We start from the raw sequence: 22065 nt of genomic DNA, 5'->3' as shown, positions 1-22065 counted from the left end.
AAACTATAAAATTAGGTTATCCTCGAGACAGGAAGATAGGAAATGACCAATTTGATGATTAAGGGAGTCGAAGGGTTGAGGCTAAAATATCTTGTAAGAGCTTAAATCTAATTTGGAATATTCTGGATTGTAAGCTTCCGGTCATCAGGAGAGAGAGTTGCTAAATTTGACAGTATCAACTCACTTCTGTACGTGTACTCAGAGAACGATCCTTACAAGGGTGTGTTTAAAGGGAAGAAGTTTGTAGCTATTGCTATCATAAACTCAAAACAAAACAAAAAACAAAAAAGAAGAAGAAGATTAAGGCAAAGTTGGTATTGTACGAGAGAGACATGTGCGAATTCGCACGTTTCAAAGTTCCATTTTGTAGGGCATAGCGATGTTCTCAATTTGTTCGTGCACGCAAGGTTATATAAGCGTCGGTGAAAAATATATATTCAGCGTACATTGAATGGAACTTTTGACAAACAGTCAATGTATACATTTGACCCATGGAAAGAGGTAACACCCTTCAGGAGGTGGGACTCAATAAAGACATAGGAATTCACTGTATTAAAACAATTTTTTCCATTTCATTCAGTTGACCCTCCTGAACCTCTTTTTCCCTCTGTATACCAACGTTTATCTACCGTCCGTGCGCTCCCGAGTACTCGAGTACTCCCTATAATACACGAATTGTACACAAGAGACGAATCTCTCTTTCATGTGTTTCGCTTGTATATGCACTTGCGATATAGTTAGCATTGTTTGTCGTTTTGAAAACGTGAACAGTATTAAAACATGCTACAGAGTGAAATTCATCAGATAGTGATTTGTTTGTGGCAATTTCCACCATATTGTAGGGATTTTTGCGTTTTATTGTCTGTCTATCGGTCTGTCTGTCTGACGGTGTGCCTCTATATTTGTGCAGCTTGTTCTGTGCACCCAGTGTACATGACTTGATCAGTTTGTACTGTGAATAGGACAAAACTGTTCATCGGTATAAACTGAAGTGTTTTATAACACCGTAACACATGTTACACCTGTCAGCAGATGCTACATGACTTGGTCAGTTTGTACTGTGATTAAGAGAAAACTGTTAATCAGTATAGACTGAAGTGTGTTATAACACAGTAACACGTGTTACACCTGTCAGCAGATACTACTGTACGTCCAGTGTACAGTACTTGATCAGTTTGTACTATGAATAAGACAAAACTGTTAATCAGTAAAAACTGAAGTGTGTTATAACACCGTAACACATGTTAGACCTGTCAGCAGATGCTACTGTGCACCCAATGTATATGGCTTGATCAGTTTGTACTGTGAATAAGAGACAACTGTTAATCAGTATGAACTGAAGTTGTTATAACACCGTAACACATGTTAGACCTGTCAGCAAATGCTAAATTACTAACAGACGAATTCATTACTCAGAGGCTGTTTCAGGTAATGATTGTTTAGGAGTCTAACAAACTGTCCATATGTTTGACTAGTATAAGTATACCTTGTAAAGATGGTTCAAATTGCAGAGTTTAAGGGTTTTACGGTAAAGTGTCATCCGCTTTCTGTTAAAATGTGGACGAAATTATTAGCGAGACTTTTAGAGTAATCTGGTTAGTCCAGTCAATCAGTATCGTGTGTTAGTATTTTTCTGTTTGTAAGTCCTTTTCAGTAGCGACTGGTCATTAATGTAACACATGTTAAGAAATTATAACACACATCAGTTTTAAAGGCATTGAAGACTCGCCCCAAACCGAGTGCCGCCCTGTGAAAAAGTTAACATTCCTTTGCTTGCAAGTGAAGTTTTTTTCTTCTTATTGCTACAAAATGCAGACAGTAATGAAACGTGATACCTTGTTACCTTTTCTCTGGACCTGAGATGTCCATCGCTGCTATGTACACTGTGTTATGGGTATTGACCGTAGCTGTATGTACTGACTGTACACTAGTGTCTTATTACCGACGGTAGTAAGCTGTGTGTGTATTTTCTGGGATCGATGGTGGTGTCTCACACTTCTGTTACACCTCAGTCGAAACTAGGTCAGATTACCGGCATGAGACGTTTCTTTGTGCGCGAGTCTTCACACCCTTTACGCAATTAGCGGGTACTCACCTTTACCAGTTTAAACTGATCATAAAGGGCATGAGACTCGGGTGGTTCGGTTTAACCTCCGAAACTAGAAAGCAGCCCCGTTACGAACAACTTGAACACTTTACCGCGGTTTCAGCATAATGATAGGTTTTGTCACATGACAAACAATTAAGTTATTGCATACAAATATTTAAGTATGATCGCTGAACGGTTGGCACTGTATATGACAGTTCATATAGGGTCATATCCAGCTCTGCTCTAAACTGGGGGCGCAATACACATTTATGTAATGTCAGGATTATGCACACACAAAAAATCGTCCGTCATATATGGAAACCCTAGATTAGTCTCGATGTAAGGGGTTAAGAGTGGGTGAAGATGTTTGGATTTCGAATCCATGCTCTATTTATCTTGGGTAACTTAAAAGAAAATACCATATATCAGTATTTGGAATAGAGAGATTCGGATAATGGTGAAGTATTACTGAAGGTACCGCATTATTAATTGCTAAATTGGCTTTCTAAGTTCGCTATTGCATGGATAGAAGTTTTTTAACTGGCACGTCCCTATACCCAACACGTATACATGATCGCTGATGACTTGGTGGACTATCATTACATTTACAAAATGACCCACCACGGTCGACAGTTCAGATCTGGAGCTATATTTAAGGGGTGATGGTTAAGCATTGTATTGGAAAATCATTGGAAAATCTTTACCTTTTCAATTGAAAGTAATTATTTGGTACACCTGGTTTATATATATATATATATATATATATATATATAGGCCTAAAGGCCTATATTTCATTCTTACACTACTCGCGTGACGCGATGCGCAACTCTCTATCCAACAGCTTCAATAAACTCTACTATTTATTCTTGGAAAGCTTTGCGCCGCGGAAATGATGTGATGCACGCAGTATTCTTTTAAAAATTATTAGGAATCCGAATGTACAGTACGAAAGCATATATTTCTACCTTGCTCCTAGTAGCCTATATTAATTAAACACGTTGATAAAATTATACAATAAAGAAAGCGACTATAACAGACAAACATTCCATTCAAACAACTAAATATTATACTAAATAGAGGAGCTGCAAATGATTCTAAAAGCAAAAGGTTTGCACGAAATGAAGAGGCTTTCGAGAGATTTTCAAGTGACCACTTAATGGAGACTTTGAAAGCTTTCTCAGACGCTCTTGAATATGACTTTCGGCATCCGTTAATTGAATTGTGCAAACCTTTGTTTCACCATTTTGAACTGGTCAAGTAGTGCTATAAGGTATAGATAAGGTAAAGGTATGTAAAACATATCTGGATAGAATGACTAACTTCTTCTTAGGGAACCGCTTAGAAGAGTAAATAAAAAAGGGTAGACAAATAAATACACATCGCACTAAGTGTTTCCTTGTAATTTACCCCCCTCCCCCTTTAAAAAAGAACGGTGTTATGAGAAGAAGTTATAGAAGAAAGAAATGGTTGGTCACACTTTAAAAGGCTTAATTTAGTCAGCACTTTATTCTGGACATGTTATAGTCCTAGAAAAAAATAACATGTGAGTACTAGTAATGTATTGTTCCTATATATACACACATACACACACACACATACATATATATATATGAATGCTTTGGTCTTTCCAATCGCTACATATGGGTCTGAGACGTGGGCTCTTGGAGCAGTAGACAGAAAGAAAATCCATGCTTTTGAAATGTGGTGTTGGAGGAGGATGCTGAGGATATCATGGAAGGAACGTAATGTATATATATATATCCATGCATATATTCTGTATTTCTTTAGTATATATAAGTACATAACAATTTGTTACAGGATTATACGTAATTGCCACAATTTTTTTCGATCATTCGTGTTTTTCTATAACAAGTGTTCATCTCATATTTCTTAATTATGAATAATCCACGACCTATATTCTTACCCTTGACACTCGAGTCATGTCGATTTAAAGATTTTGTTTAGATACTAAAGAAGATCATGTTTCGTCGCCACTTCTTAGTAAGTAATTGTTTTTTGTTTTAAACTTTAATTAAATTGACAATTTGCCTGTCGTTACACTTGATTGCGATGAATAATTCAATACGTAAGGATAAACAAACTTGCGACAAACGGCAGTTGAGTGTATCCACGTGATACTTATCACATCCTTATCACATCTTCAAGTGCTTTATGCAGCAAACATAATGGCCTACACAATTTGGATTTCTGGAGATCAAGTTACCCAACGACTCAACAAAAAGACTTTTTTAATGAGAGTGTATATACGTTCTGAAGCGAATTTCGTTTCGAAAACTGCAAGCGGTGATTATAAATGTCATAAACAGCGACGTAAATTTGCATTTTCGAAACTGTATTGCTGACCGTGCGGTGAACAGCAAATGAAACAAATACATCTGGCTTCATCCATTCATCAATCCGTCTGTCCGTCCGTCAGTTCAAGGGAGGTATGGAAACTGACATAAATGGAAAACGCGGATATATATAAATATATATATATATATATATATATATATATATATATATATCTGTCTCTGTGTATGTGTGTGTGTATACCCCTGCTAAAAGCGGCGTAAGTGAAGTAATAGCATGCTAGACTGTTTCCCTACGTATATAGTCGCAATCTTTATTTCTTTGCCATTTATAAACGAGCAGTGCTTGAAAACGTATTGCTCCTTCATTTCTCCTTTACCCACCCCCCCCCCCCCGGGCCCTTGTTTTTTTTTAAATTATCTCTGTTTAAAACATGGTTTTATCTATGATGCGGAAGGTAGACCCAATTCGACGGCCCCTTTAAAGCCAACTGTTCCAAATCAGAAGAGGAAGTGTGATGCATGATTGGGATGAATGAGATGATTCGCAGTGGATTTTGAATGAATGTTTATTTATTCATTTATTCAGTTTTATTTTCCGTCCTTGCGGGTTAAGAGGTTCCCCGTGATGGATCGAGGAATTCTTGTTTAATTGTTTCAATGATTTATATCACATTCTTATAAAAGGCTATCGAAGGGATATCGTGTCATGAGAGGCCATTATCTACTTCTTTAACAGAGCAGCCATTCATTAAAGACACGATCAAGATAACTCTGCAAACAACCTTTTTTTTCCCCTGAAATGATCTGTTACGCAGCCATTTGTGGTACTTACGCTTTGGTCATTATGACTTCACCGAAAATAGCGTTATACTTGTTATCAAACTGATTCCCTTCGAATGTTGTGGTTAAATAAATGGGTTACGCACGCGTTCGACTATTCGACGTAGGTTTTTAATAAGGTTCGCACGGGGAAGAAGGATCCATCTTTCACACTATGACACCACTGTGACATTTTTGTTACTTGCTTTATTTACAAATTATTTCGGCGAACGACTTTTTGCATACAGACGATTTGTTGCTTTCAGTTGTGTTTGCACCGTGATTAGAATGAGGCCATCCTAAGGATTGTAATCGTCATTGCAAGACGCGAACTGGCCTACTTTTCCATGAAATATACAGTAATTTTCAACCATTGACCCCTCCCCCTTCCCCCTTCCCCCTCCCCACATTGCGAAAAACAAAATTAAGATCAATCATCCAACGGTAATCCGATATTCCAGCAGATTGAGTCACGTTAAAATATTTCATATCTATCTATCTATATATATAGGCCTATATATATATATATATATATATTTATATATATATATATATATATATATATATATATATATATATACGCAGCCCGCACAGTTATTGATATAAAGTAAGCGTAATGCAAATATATTTATTATTGTTAAATTTGTAGGACATACAGATTAAAATTTCACAGATAAAAATCGAATTTATAACTCATAATCGTTTTGTATATGAAGCAGGATTATTGCAATTAACTACTGGCCGACACAGGTCACACAAGACCCAATTATTCCTTGCTTCAATTTGCATATTTACATCTATGTGTGTCTAGAGTCAACGATAAATCTATTTGTATCTTTCTCGCTTTAGCATTAAAAAAAATGAAGTAAAGAAAGCATACCTCCAAACGAGGGGAAATCATTTGGGCAGGGTTTTGAAGTCGTTTCCTTCTTACGTTAGCCTCAGCACTTAGTCTTTAATCATTCGTATTTTCCGTTGAGGTCATTGAATCCAGGTGATATTAATTTGCATAATCAATAGATGTGACGTTCACCGTATGCGAAATTGTAATTAAATAAATAGCTTACGGCACGGTGATTTTATTTTTATCTACAATTCGCAAAATGTGGGCCAAAGTTTGTCCGAAATGCGATTTTCGAAATGACGGATTCAAGTTAAAGTTCTATTCCATAGTTAGCAAATATACTATAACTGCTAAACAAGCCCATTATGGAACGTTATACGCTGTTTAGGCAATTATGTATTCTTTGAAGATCTTACGTTTTCAGGGACAATTTATAGTTTATTATATGCCTACAATATCCCCATCCCTGGCATCCTTTAGTACTGCCTCTCTCCTTTCTCATTAAAGAAATATGATAAAAAAATGAAAAATGAAAAAAAAATTGAAATTAAGAAAAATTAAAAAAAATTAAAAAAAATAGAAACAATACCGATTAAAGAGAGAAAGTGTGCATTAAAGAAATATTCTGTTTGACGAAGTTAATGACTCCCTGCACTCTTTCGGCATTACATTCCATTGTATATTAAAATCATAAAGTTATGAATATTTCCAATCTTTGTTTCTTCTTCTTTTAGTTTGTACTAAGGTATCTGGCAACAGATGATTGATGGAGTTACATACCTATCATCGCGGCAAACGAGTTGAAAATAATATTTATAAGAACAGTTTTGTTGTTGTTAAGTACTTGAATTGAGAGTTCATCAACAACTAAGCAAACTTTTCAAAATTTATCACATTCCGAGGACAAATAAACATGATAATAAAGAAGGCTTTATCTTGAATATATTATTACCTATATACCCACTGGGATTAATTGCAAATAGTAAAAAACGGTTTGTTCTGGCAGGGGGAAACCACCCTGGTTAAAGTGTAATTTGAATGCGAAATGATCACAATAATGAAATAAATAAGTATGTCACAGGACACAACTTCCAAATAGTATTAATAGCAATTGCGAGAGCCTTTTCCTATCATTATTTTTATCATTTTTTGTTTAAACAGTTGAGTTCACTTGAATTTATTTCGCTGCAGAGAGGTTAATAACTTTCCATATATATTTTTAATATGTTATTATGTGATGTATATATAAAAGGCAATTTATTTTACATATACCAAACGCAAATTTTCAAGTAAACTGTGATCATATATACACATGTCATAATAATGAACTGCACCTACACATCATCAGAACAAAGTGGTGGGGTGGAGGTGGGTGGGTGGGGGGGGGGAGGCAAGTTAAAAGGCATGGCATTGATAAAAACTATCATTGTATATTTATTACACGTTTAAAACATTTTCGCTCTTCATGGTGTCCGCGGCATGTTTGGAAACTTTATCGTCGTTCATAAACCTCTTTATTATTAATTTCATGTTTACAAGATCCTCCAAACAAGATTCATGTTTAGATGTCACTAGTAGATACAAACGGGGCCGATAGTAAGGGCATTATCAGTGAGAAAGCAATCAAGACACCGGATTTTGTTGTTCCGCTCGTAAAATATTTATGGAAAATAGAGGGAGGGAAGGGGGGAAAGATAGTTTGACGAAAAAATCGGCGATTTCATATAACTGTCCGAAGTAATAATCTCAAAGGATTGTTAGACTCTGTCATGTGGGAGGCCATTGAAATCGTTCTGTTGTATACATGATTAGTATTACAAGTAGTACACGAACTACCCCCTCCTTTTTTTCAAGTTAGGAACACTGAAATATCAAATTGCGTAAAGAAGTGGAAGAAAACAAACAAGTACATAAGTTTAATTTTTTTTATCTCAGTTGTGAGATAAATATAGTTGAATTATGGGTTGTATTAAAGAATTTTTATTAACATTAGGGGTAAAAAAGAATCGGTAAAAATGTCATGAAATTTCGTTCCTCACGGAAACCAATTACGATAGCGGTGTAGATGAATAGTTCGTGCTCAGTTTTACAAAATCCTGTAACAGCAACGTTAGTTGTAACCGAAATGTCTAATTACACTGGGTATACGGAGAGAAAACCACTCCTATACGTACAATACTATAGTGTATTTTGTGTTTAGAAGTCATTGTTTACATTAACCAGTACACACGGAACTGTCAAAACGTTCTGTTTACGTTGGCGTTGGAAGTCAAGAATTTCTGTCATTCAAGTTGTGTTGGGAAACGTAAAATTAAAAGTTTGAGCACATGGATATGAATTGAAACAATAATGTACGCGCTCTGACTTACCCCTATATATGACTTCCACTGCAGCTGTTTGTGGAACGGTGTGGGTAGGAGGGTGGATGAGTGGGATTGGTAGTTAGGGTTTATCGAAGGACCCATTCTGTGGTATGAAATCATGAATCTGAAACAGACACGGATAAGCTACTATAACTGTTGTGTGCATAACATAGAGAGGACACAGGGGCTAGTATTAGATCCGCGAAATACTCATAATTCAGTGTCCAACACTACATAGATATAGTACGCCTGTTGACACTCTTTGGATGGTACCTTAGCAACGGAAAATGAACGAAAGAATAGACTTAAAATTGTCTTGTGCTTGAACACAACGTTTATTACAAGCCGTATCATTATTTTAAATTATAATATGCTAGCGTTGTGTTTAATGCCAATGGTAAGAGGCAAATAAACATTAATTCTTGTTCAATATTAGCATGCACTTAATATACCAAAAGTTTCGAATTTAAGGGTGGCTTTAGGCATAAGTTTGGTCTTAGTTCATAGTCCCAAGCCTCCCCTCCCACTCCCCTCTCCCCCTCCCCTCCCCTAACAAGAAATAGTGTCATAGCAATAGTTCTATATCTCTTCCTGTTTTTTTATACACCTTTAAAGTATTATTTTCTCTTAATGCTCCGTTAAGGTGAACCTGGTAATGACGTCAGCTCCTCTGAGTGCAGCCCGTAAGGCTGACGTTAATGAATTGTTTTATAATTCAGTCAAAATGTAAGCTTCATATTAACAAAAAGAATACCATTGCGGGAAAACGTTCGAAACCATTTGTCCTTGCTGGATTTTGTAATGCATTGTAAACATTTTATCCGAGGCCCTATAGAATCATGTTTCACCTACTGAGGTTTGTGTTGCGTTTGAGGGACTGATCCGATGGTCTGTGTGTTAGGCTAAGTAGTCCAGTCGCTTTCTAAAGAAATGGACATCATATGTTTAAAGGCACATTACTAAACAATAAATACATATGGGATAGAAATACAATCTGCAAAGAATGATATCAGGGTTTTCTAATGTTCTAAAATAATCTAAAATATATTCTGTACCTAAATTCACTCTTTAATAGTTTCGTAAAAAAATATGTCCACATGTTCTTTTTGCACAATTGTGATGATGATAGATTCAAACAAATTCAAACTTGTTTTCGATTAAAAGATTATTTGCTTAAAGATAGTCGTGACGTCATGGTGACGTCTTTCATGGTTATATCTATGATTATAAAACCAAGCACTTCAAGCTTTTATGACCAAAATTCACGACTCTCAGAGCTAGGCAGTAATGTTGTAGATATACGAACTGAAGTATCTCACTGAAGAGTTTATACTTCCTATACATTTGACCTTTTTTTTTATTGGTTTACTTTTTCATTTTTATGTCGCACTTTTTGGGGAAGAAACTCTCTTTTTATTGGTTTGCATTGTATATCAGCAACGACGCAAATACACTTGAGACTTAGTTTGGTATAATTCATATGACGTCATTCCCTTAAGTAATGAATTTAGGCGTAATTTTAGTTTTATGTCATATTTCAACATAACAACCAAAAAAAAAAAAGGAAAAGGAAACAAGGTGTCCACTATAGTCTTTCAAAGTATTTCATAATTTTGCAAAAACTTCACCTTGAACATTATTACCTTAAATGCCTGGAATGTTACTATTGCGGCAAATTTGATGATAATGTTAGTTCCACGGATCAGGTCAAATGTTAATTTTTAAAGGAAAAACGTTACGTACAAAATTTGTAATTTTGAAGACCGTTAAAAACACTGTTATCATTCGAGGTCGTCATTCTATAACACACTGTGAGAAATGAGGCTCATCAATTCAAGTGGCTGGACTACAAAGTCTAACACACAAATTTACTTGGTCAGTTCCTCAAATGCAGCACCACAACTCTAAAAGAAAATATAAGACTTCTTCTAAACGCCTCAGATAAAAAAAAATACTTGCAATGCATTACAAATTTGTCGAGGACAAATGGTGTGAAATTTTACCCAAGAGTCATCTGTTTTTCTTATAAAGTAGCAAGATTGAGCTATTATATAGTTTGATTAAGCTATAAAACAATGGATTAAAGTCACTTTAATGACGTCACTGAGGAGGAGGAGCCGACGTCTTCATAAATTGAGGCTTAATGGAGCGTTCCAGGTAATGAGCATATTTTCAAATATCTTGAAATATCTTGAAAATACGCATAGCTTTATTGAGAAACATTACTGGCACTCACATTTCCCTTGACCTTCTTCAACGTAGACATATCGAGATTTGAGACTGACACCAGTCTTATTGACACCATCGACACCAGTCTATAATGAGGTCAGTATCAGACTCGGAGGTTCAATATGTTATATTCAGGTTTTGCAAAAAAGATAATAATAATAATAAAAATAATAATAATCATTATAATCATCATAATCATAATAATAATAATAATAATCATAATCATAATCAAAATAATAATAATAATAATAATAAAAAAAAATAATAATAATATTAATAATAAAACTTCACTGACTGCAAGGAAATAAACATGTAAATAAATCATGAAAATCATAAAACAAAAAACATCTGAACTATATATAGCTCATAGATGTCATCTTTAGACTTGTTCAAGTCTTCCGCCATGTGTATAAAGGAACATTAAACTTGTGGTTGTCTCCTAAATGAAATAATTTTTTTGTCTAGCTGTTTGATAAAGCAAATCACACATTCCAATTATGATAGTTGGTATTTTGTCAATCAATAAGTACATTTACCAGTTGCATGTGGTAAAGTGATGAATGATTTCAAACATGCCATTTAAGATCACAACAGTATATATTTGTTTTGTTTTTTGTTTTTTTCACAATCCATTCTAATTTTGCCTCCGATAGGTTGATTTCAATTGATCAATTGTGGCCTGCATAGTTGGAGCGTGGTGGCAATAGCTTTAGAAGTTAATAATAATAATAATAATAATAATAATCAGCAGTTAGTTTTACGACGCTTAAGCGACCACAAAATATGTGGGAGAAGCCCGCAAGGGCTTATGGATTACAACTTACACGTCGGGTGGCTTCCAATTCAACTTTTAACTCAAATTTTGGAATCTTTACAATTTAGAAAGTCATTTCAGATGGGAAAACCGTAGATTGCTCTTGGATGAAAAACCCACCTTACTATGACCCGGCCGGGAATTGAACCCCGAACCTCCCGATTGCTAAGCCTCATTGCTTCAAATGTTGTCAAAAGTCATGACGTAAACCTTTTTGTAGTGATTATTCAAGTATAGACAACCAACCATGTCAGATAAAAGGAAATGAAAGTGAAAGAGGAAGGATTTTGTGTTTTGCAATTTTAGGTTAAACGCAACAACTTTGTTGAAGTTCACACCCCTGGATGACCCCCATTTTTACTTTCTAACAATATATCTTACTTTCTGTTTGAAACAAAAGAAAGGTGACTTCACTATTTATCTCATCAATCGATTTTTCCTTTTGTTTTTAAAAGGTGTTGTGAACCAACATCATTCTATAACCACATGGTGAACTCGTAGGACAAAATTCGTCAATATTAAGACGATATTCTTAATAGCGTTAGATAGTCAAATTTGGACATTCCGTGGATATCACTGCTTATTGCGACATATAGAAAATTTCTTTTTACATTAGAAGTATATGGTAGGTTCTTTGATTGAATGGCACCTGTTGGCATCTGGTTCTCTAGCATGACGGTAGAGCATGCGTATAGATATATTTCAAGCCAATAATCATTAAAATGCAAGAAAAACGTTCGAAAAATTAGTAACACCTCCCAATATGTATACATCGTTTCCATTGACCTACATCGACCTCTTTGTTCTGTAACAGTGCCGTATAAGAGGCAAAGCGTGGTCGGGCCATAAAACGGAGGAATACAAGGTCTATATAACTCTGAGACCTATGTAGGATAAAGAACTTTATGACATAATGGCTCCCTGCTATTTAAACGAGCAGAAAGAGTCTGCCTAGCGTAACAAAGACAGACAGACGTAACAAAGACAGACGTAACAAAGACAGACACGATGACCAGCTACGCACCCAATTGAACACTTATTTTACAATTCATTTACATGATATGAAAGTAAAAGAATCTTGTATAAGAACGATATGTATAGTCTTATACTTTTTTATGAAAGTTAAACATTTAAAACGATATAAATCAATGAAACATCCATGCAATTAAAAGGTTCATAAAGACAGGTCATAGCAGGAAAACTTCACGATAATGAAATGAAAATAATAAGAACTCGGTTTCAGGATGTTTGTTCGGCCACAGCCAGCTAGACTGGATCAATTAAAAATGGCGGACATTTATAGACACTCAATCAGCAAACTTAATTGTCGTATTTAACAACCATGTCTCATTTTTAGAATCGTAAATATCGTGATATGTAAAGAACATGTTTCATGTGTGAACATCCCCTCCCCCCTCCACCACCCCCCCACACCGAATACTGAAAATACGAGTGATTTTATGCGGGACATGAAAGTATACAATATCGGGGGTAAAATGTCCCAACTGGGTGGACACATCCATCCATCATGAATGAATGTTTATTTCTTAAACTAGAGATATCCTAACTGTTTATTTATTTATCTCTCTCTCTCTTTATAAATATACCAAATCCTTACTTGTTAACATCACGTGATTACCAAACACCTTGCCGCATTTCAATATGAATATAGAATGGGGGGAAAACATGCATGGTATCTTAAACCGCAACCAATAGAATTATTGAACTGTTAAAACTGCTATCACAATCACTTCCTATTGAACTTGGCTGTACTTTGGATTATAACACTATTGACACTGTTCAGCTACGGTGCGCAGGGTGTTATATTGTCCCAGAAAGAATCGCCAAAGGACTTATATTCCTCAACGATAAATGACTATGCCTTTCACACCAGCCTGCTGTACATTAGGGTAACGATAACGTGTGTGTGTTTGTGTGTATACGGTGTTACGTCTTCGCACGGGACAAAAGTTGACTGTATTTTGTGGAAATATATCTTGCTGTTAATTTTTACTCAGTTGGGAGAAAGGAAGCTTAAAGGTTTGTTTTGCGTTCTGTTTTGTTCATTGGATTTTAACACTCTGATATGTGAATTGTACCTTCGTTAATTACAACCGGGGACAGTGTTAATTGTGTAGGCCGTACTATAGCCTGAACTATAAATACTATTCGGGACTGTTCAATATGACCTGACCTTTGGTTCGGTTTCAGTGGTATACTTTAACAGTAGTTACTGGCACTATTGACAATATCTGTTTTCAACCGTTAAACAGATAACAGTGTATTTCACACATGTAAACATTATACATACTGTATCTATACCAGTATTATTTACTGTTCTACTATTTAATGTCGATTGGATTAATCATACTGCTATTGGAAGGTACGATCGTGATACCCATAACATTTTGTGAACAAGAACAACTTGAGTCGAAATTACGGATGTTATTACATGACAGGTCTTCCTGAACAAAACTAATGTAGAAGGGGTCGTTGGTTAGCTATGCACATACTCTACAGTATATGTGCATTCGCTTGTTGCTATTGTCTTTATGTCTGTTTATAAAACAGTTACACTATTCGGGTGTCGTATATATCAGCCTTATGTAGTGGGAACGTGTGTCACACCGGTTAACTTTTGATAAAGCTCATATACTTGGCCTTATATCTATTTTCATTGGATCAAGAGCTGTGGATTCAGCCACCTCGAGGTGTGATTTCTGCGTTAATTAACCTAAATGTTCTCTAATTGGAATCGTAGAAGGTGGAAAAAAGTATCTATCAAACTTAGGCTTATATAACACTGAGAACTGACAGCTATTTTTAAAATTAGGCCTTCCTACCGTTTAATAATTTAAGGGTTTCTTTGTTGTTCAGTCGATTGGCAGTTCACTCTGAGGATTTTACTGGAATTTTACAATTTGTGGAATGAATTTGGTGTGAGATTTGGTTATTTGACAAGTGTATAGATTCCCACCGTATCATTGTTCGAATGCATATTGAAGAGTGTTAATACTGCAGCTATCTGGATATAGAGTGTATGTGTTTCATATAGGCCTATGTTGTATACGGTGAACACTAATAAGGTCGTCAGCTGTTAACAAGGTCGTACATGCTTATAAGTTCATGTGCATGTGAGAGGTTTAGGTTAAGCAGATACGTATATAGGCAACTATAACGTTGTTGTGGAAATTATATGAAAATACATATCTGCATAAATGAGGATGTTTTTCAGCAGTATATGCTTATCATCATTACCCGGCTACTCGAAATGTTACCTGTTATCAACGGTCACAGATTCAGTTGCCTGAAAAAATCCTTCGAGTAAGCTGTAGAGGATTGAGATTTGTTTCTATTGCATTCTATAGTAGCTCGTATATAGTATATGGATCCAGGTGTATTTGATTTCGTCTTCTTTGATAACATCGACCCCTGAACTGGCAGTCAAAATTTGCCTTTTGTGTTTGGGAATTGGATAATTTAAGTAGGCTATACATCTCACGGGAGACTGAGCGCAATATAAAACGACATGACATATAAAGACTGACTATAGAAGTATATGTACTTGTCTGTTGTTTTGACTGATCGTAGCCAATTGGACAACCAATAACGTCATGCGAATAACCATTTTCATCAAGACTACTTTATTGACAATCGTTTGACCATGTGAACCTCTGTAAAGTGATCCAATGTTGTACTGTTGTGAAGAACAGAACGCATGAAGGACTTTGCTCTGCTTGCAAATGAAATTTTCGTAGCTTTCTGGTAATCGTAGTAATTGATACATACCTATAATAGGCACTGACTATAGTATACATACGTTATAAAACTCATTTTATTTATAAAACTCATTTGATTTTATAATTTGTTGATAAATCTTTGGCGTTTTCAAGCCTCGTTGTGTACTCCCCTCAACTAATAATTAAACTATACTCCTTTTCTTTAGGATACTGATTTTCGGAAGGAAATTGTGATTTTTTTTTTCATTTCTTGTGGATAAATTTGGAATCAAGGAGGACATTCTAATTGGTATTGACACCATGGCCATCAAGGTAAGAATAAACAACAAAGCCCTTTTGTTTTCTTCTTTGTGTTATTGTTTTATTGTTGTTGTTGTTGTTTGTGACTAAAGGCTTCATTACTAACTTATACTTATAGACAGAATAACCGACAATGGTTTGAGAGATTAAGCTCAACCGTATGGTGTATGGTGTTGTGGTGTTATGGTGTTAAGAATCTGCTTGGCATACACTATATCGACTATTGCAAGCTGTGTGTAATCATGGAGAGTAAAATGGTTTAATGATTGTTTTTGTACATTAAACTGCCAAATTAATTTTTGCTGGTGGAGGGGGAGGGGGGGTGGGGTGCAGGGGGAGATGGGGAGTATGGGAGGGGTGCACGATTGCACTTATCGCATTGGATGAGTAGAAATACTTTATAAATTCGATTCAATAATTCAAATGTACTGGACGTATGCATCACAGTAATATATGACAAAATGCAGGTTCTATAATGGAATATTAAACTTGTGTGTGAACATGGGAGGAATTTGGGTATGGTTTCTTCAGTGATGTAAATAATGAAATGTAAATCACTTTTTTTTGTCTGTGTTGGTCAAGTTTGTTCTTTGATACTAGAGATCGAGTGATTCTCTTCGGTAACATAGAAACAGAGCTGTAGGCCTACACAACAAGATTTTGGTCGTCCAGTTTTACTTAAATTCGGATTGTTAAAGCAATATAGTTACATTGGATTAATTTTGATAGACTTGGGAGTGTTACTATTTACAAGACTTGCCGAGTATAAGTATTAGTATTTTCATTCAAACATTCAAAAGTTGGCTTAATTCGGTCCGTCGTCCGATTATTTTACTCGACTTTGTACACGTATACGGTATGACTTTGTACTAGAGGCATTTTTGGAATTTCCAGTGTAGGTAATTGTGCAAATGTACCTACTCGTGCTCCAGTGGTTTGACACCCCCCAACCCCTCCCCTGTACACACACTTGTACTCATATCTAGGGGAATTCTAACTTTACTCGCGTATTCATGTTCTTGTACTCACCGTACTAAAAACACACACTTCACCACAACTATCAAGAATATTTATTTGTTTCTTTATTCCACCGAAGAATCAAAGGCATGGTTGAAATTTGCCAATTGACTTAAAGTATGACTGTGAAATATATATTTGTATATAAATAAACGCAACTAGGCCCTACATTAATTTATATTGTGGGATTCATAATTTTATATCCTATAATATAAAAGGTTAAGAACTTACTACTTAAATACTTAGGTCAGGTCCCAGGACAATTATGCACCAATTCACCCTGGACAGCGGGGCTACAGAGTCCTGACCGTACCCTCTCATGTGCCTGGACGCAATTTACAATTATATATCTATCGCTTTATATTCCTATAGTTTTTAAACTATACGTTAACAGAAAAGTAACAGATTCCAAAATATATAGTTTCTAACGTAATTGCGCAGAACACAGTTTTGGAAAGAGCTGCACATGTGGGTCAATTGCACTTTAATAGTACTGTATACACGAGACTTGAACTTCAGTTTGGTATACATAATAACAAATATTACATAACGTAAACAAAGTTAAATATAACTATACTATGCACCTGCTGGTATAGGCTGCACTTCAAACGTATACACTGTTATTAGGAAGTCAACTATGTACACAAACCGAAAGGTTGCAGGCAAATCGCCGGAATTTCTTGGGGCTGGCTTTCTATTCTGCTCACCCAGGACGGGATCTAAAAGTTTGGGGAGGAAAGAAGCTCATAGAGTTGTGCTTCTCAAGGAAAATTGGGAGCGAATCCTACGCATTGCAGAGATATAATCTAACAACTTGATCTCAATCTGCCAATTTTATTTTCTTGTCATGGTAAATTGTTTACATCGGAACTGTATGCATAATAGATAAACATCAAACAATTTCGAAGTGCAGGGTCCAATAGTACATTGCACAATGCAGTCTAATGTTCAAATCTTCATTTCAGTGTTCGTTTTAGATCAGGTAGGCCTACATGTACTGGAATAACGATTAAACATCCCCCAAACCAGGCCCGAGGCTATAAATAAACAGATGAATCTGTCACCTAGCAAATCCTAAATACATACAATGGCAAAAATCAACTCACTGTTCTCCTTGGCCTAGCTAGCTCTGCAGAAATCTTTTTTGAAACTTACAGCCAGGTTAAAATGTTTGGTTTCGTGGATTTTGAGAGAGATGAAGAAGGAGAGTCTATCATCACCAGTCCAGATGTACACAATTTGTTTTTTTTAAATTTAATTGAGAAAACTTTTCACCCTTCCAACTCTCATCATTGGTCATTGGCAGTTTGCCATGGAACGCGAAAAAGGAAAACTTATTTCGTTGCTAAGTTTAACGTAAGTTTAGACAACGACGTAAGTGTAGACAACGGAATATTCGACAACAACGTTAGTTTGAGCAACAGCATGATTAAACAACAGCAACAACTTTAGTTTAGACAACAACAAACTAAGTTTAGACAACGAAATCAGTTTGCATTTTTCGCGTTCCATGGTTTAGAGACAATCCTTCTGGAAGACGCACAACTTTGGGGAAGTCCCTCGTCGCAAAGCATCATCGAGTCCTTAGAGTCGTAAAGCATCATCGAGTCCTTAGAGTCGCAAAGCATCATTGACGAGCAAAAGATCAAATGGCTGATGGGCGGGATCCAAACTCATCCATTTCCTTGCCCAGCTCTTAGCTTCATCTCTCAGGGAGATGGTCGTCTGCGTCGAAACAGAGCATATCTTCGTTATAATTACCATTGATCAGTGCATATATCTCTCTCTCTCCACCTCTCTCTCCACCCCTCCACACGGACCAAAAACGCGGCCATGCAGCTGCCTCCACCTCTCCCTCTCTCTTTCTGTGTTTGGTGGGACAGTTGCAGGGTGCATAAGCATTGCATGCCATGCTCCACGGAAGCACTTCTGGGAATGTATACCCCAACCCCGAAACGCCAACGTAAAAATGTCACTACCACAACCACCCATGCATGGTTACTCTATTAGACCAGGGAGTAACAACTCCCTGGTTAGACACAAGTATCATCTGTGTCAGCATTCAAGGCCTGTGGCTAGATCAAACTTGGATGGGGTCTCTGAAGTTTGAATCGTCTGAAACAGCCAAAACATAAGCTGGCTACGTGCCTGGGGTGACACTTTAATCTACACTGATCAGGGAATCCCAAAAAGTGGGATGAAACACCCTGATCTGACTAATCTACACATCATGTATCAAACGATTACTCACGTTGGAAAGCGAAAGCACATAACTGCGTAAGCTTCTGAAGACATATATACTCATACAAAGGGTAGCTCCTTGCAATCCACATACCGCACATAGCAAAGTATTCTGAAGTTCCTTCTTCAAAAGAACAATTGCTTCGTCACTTTCGCTGATACATGCGAAATGTTGCATAGAGGGGATGTAACGCATTGTAACACTACTGCAAAGGGAAACTATATATAGATACCGATGACTACGTGACTACAACAGCCATGCCTATGTTTAGATTAGTCTCAATGTGCGTGTATTCAGAGATTATATATACTTAGCTAGAATGCAGCCTCTACCCATAACCATAACAAGTGTGGTTGCTGGCGGTTTGAAAAGGCTTTTATTCACATAATATATATTATGTTTGATCTCTAGAGTCAGGCAAATATGTCACCAAAACAGAACTATTGTATTGTTTGATACAGGTGTCAAACGCCTACAGTGAAATTACAACCTTACCGGTTTCGAACCTCTTGACATACAATCAGCGTCCATAACCTGTAGTGGTTAGGGTGCACGCATATAAAGCGGGAGGCCCGGGTTCGAAATCCCGGTGGAGGCTTGATGTTTTATCACTGTTCTGGATTTTCCAACTCATTACGATTTCAATTATATATATATTTATATATATATATATATATATATATATATATATATATATATATATATACAATAGCAATATGTATGTTTATTCCCGCAACATACTACTAAATGTCACAAATGCGAATGTGGACATAGTTTCAAGTTTCTGAACATCATATCTAGTGATTCATTTCGGGTTTCATATGCCACCGAACTAGAAGTTCATGTAGTACGCTATACAGCAAAAACACGATAAAGTGACGATTAAAATAACTACACTATATGGACCGTGGCATATACGAATCTATTATCGTACTTGTCTTCTTGATGTTGAATGTTGTAAATTATTTTTCTCATCCATTTGCGTTTTTACTGGTAAACTGACTACCTCATGACATTTTGAAACTCATATTTATCAAGGCTGATTCACGGTGGAATGACATTTTTTGCGATACCATGTAAACACTCAAAGTTCAACCCATCATGTTCTTGTAGATATTTTATGATTTTCGAACATATTTCACTCAAGACTTCCATGACTGCAGTGTGAGAGGTTTTACATGTTTATTAACATTTCATATAACCCCACTCAGACCGTGTAATCACAAAAAGATAAAATGGTTTCATGTTTGCTAAGAGAAAGATAACTCCATATCATATGACCTTTCCGATTAACAGGGGGAAGTGTTTACGTTCAACTTTGTGTCTTGTTACTTTTGCTAATTCATCCTACTTCTTGCGGTGGGGGGGGGGGTGGGTGGGGGGAGGATGTGAACCAGGAGTATAAAGTTATGTAGTCTAATTGCAGAAAACATCGATACGTTACACAATCAAAAAAGCAAAATATACATTTGGATTCGGAAACTATAAATATTATAAATAAAACGTTTATTACCTATACACGTCATATGAATTTCAGAGTTATAAATTCTTATGTTCAAGATTTGCTAAATTATCGCTCATGTGAACTTTGTCATAGTTTAAATGGACTCATTCTGATTCATAGAACTATGATAGTTTTGTGTAGTACGTAATTATTTGAACCTTAGTTTTGTAACCGTTCGCAAACAGATTTCTTTACAAAAGACACAAGCCATATGTGATCTGTCATGTATATTATCTTACATAGGCATCTTGGCGATGGGAAATTCCCTCCAAACCCTAACTAACATGTTGTTCCTTTTGCGAGATATCAAAATTCAAAATTCATGTCGAGAGGGCTGTCATTTTATTAATGCATTATGTCATAATGCCACTTTTACGGATGACAGCAATTCATTTTTCCTTTGTTATTCTTTCTCATATATCAAGTTCAAATGTGTATTGCTTACAAAGAAACCAGTGGCGTGCATGAAAGCGGATTAAGGAAATTGTTGATGACATATTGGCAATTGATGTTCAGGTTGTACTTTTCTTCTTCGACTCATTGGAAACCTAAAAAAATTTACAAGAAATGACGAAAGCTTGACATTGAAAAAAAAAATAAAAAATAATATTTAATCTTAAATTTGAACGAGACTTCTTGATTTCTCCTGTTCTTCATGACAATGTAACCTTCAAACATGGATAAAAGGAATATTCCAACGTTTATCATTTTACGCAATTGATAACAACTTCCATGACAAATGCTGTATCTGCCTAAGGGATGAATATTACAAGTTGCTGCAAAGTGCAGTTTGGAGTTAATTCGTTAATAAGTGACCTCAAATTGTCATTCATGTACTGTCATGTTTTTTTTCTTTCAAAATGAAACAAAATTATAGTTTGCATTTTTGGTTAAAAGGGAGTGAAGACTCGCGCACAAAGAAACGTCTGATACCGGTAATCTGACCTAGTTTCGAATGAGGTGTAAGAGAAGTGTTAAACACCACCATCAATCCCAGAAAATACACACACAGCTTGTTACCGTCGGTAATGAGACACTAGTGTACAGTCAATACATGCAGCTGCGGTCAATACCCACAGCACAGTGTACATAGCAACGATGGACATCTCAGGTCCAGATAAAAGAGAACAAGGTATCAACTTCAAGTTTCACTACTGTCTGCATTTTGTAGCGACAAGAAAAAACTTCACTTGCACGGATAGTTAACTTTTTTTCAGAGGGCGCCACGCGGTTTGGGGCGAGTCTTCAATGCCTTTAAATTAATCCGTCTCTTGATCGTGTTAGGATGTAGGTAGATCAGAGTATAATACTGTTACACCTGATAGAACCAACAACATCATATTGACAAACACCTTTGAGAATAGTGATATTAGTTCAGAAATGTGTCTGTTTCACGAAGAAGACCGTCCGTGCGTCAAATATTGATTAGTAGTTAATAGTTTGTTACCCTAGATAACAAGGATATTCTTGTCCATCGTGATAAAAAAGGTTACTGTGTTTCCAGCACCCAGGTAAAGGCATGTCATTCCATCAAATAGATTACTACCAACCGCAGAAAAGAAACAAAACTGCATTAAGATGCGAAGAGGTCTTTGCTACTTTGTCATTCATTACCGAAAGAGATGCACTTCATGTTTTTGGATAACAAACGGGATGGGTAAAGAAATGATGTAACAAGAAATGTTCTTTGACACAGCAAAAAATAAACCTGGAGTATTAAATGATGTAATATATAAGAGGTTTACAGATAAGAACGTCTTACAAGACAAGTATTTATTGCATATGGAAA

At 36.0% G+C, this 22065-nt stretch overlaps 1 protein-coding gene across 2 annotated transcripts in view; it reads left to right on the top strand.

Annotated features, from left to right (window-relative positions):
• Positions 1-13268: 13268 nt before the first annotated feature.
• The window catches only part of LOC139958645 (corticotropin-releasing factor receptor 2-like), a 178802-nt gene continuing 170005 nt past the window's right edge, over positions 13269-22065 (top strand). Inside the window, exons 1-2 of one of the 2 annotated variants that reach the window (XM_071955873.1) lie at positions 13269-13513; positions 15420-15525. In XM_071955873.1, the coding sequence (XP_071811974.1) occupies positions 15514-15525 (12 nt within the window). In that variant the 5' untranslated portion in view covers positions 13269-13513; positions 15420-15513. Of the gene's footprint in view, positions 14185-15419; positions 15526-22065 lie in introns of both variants that reach the window. The other variant, XM_071955874.1, reaches the window with a different exon arrangement.

Source organism: Apostichopus japonicus, chromosome 18 (genome assembly GCF_037975245.1).
Source record: "Apostichopus japonicus isolate 1M-3 chromosome 18, ASM3797524v1, whole genome shotgun sequence".
Taxonomy (NCBI): Eukaryota; Metazoa; Echinodermata; class Holothuroidea; order Aspidochirotida; family Stichopodidae; genus Apostichopus; species Apostichopus japonicus.
This window is presented reverse-complemented; position numbering and strand designations above follow the sequence as displayed.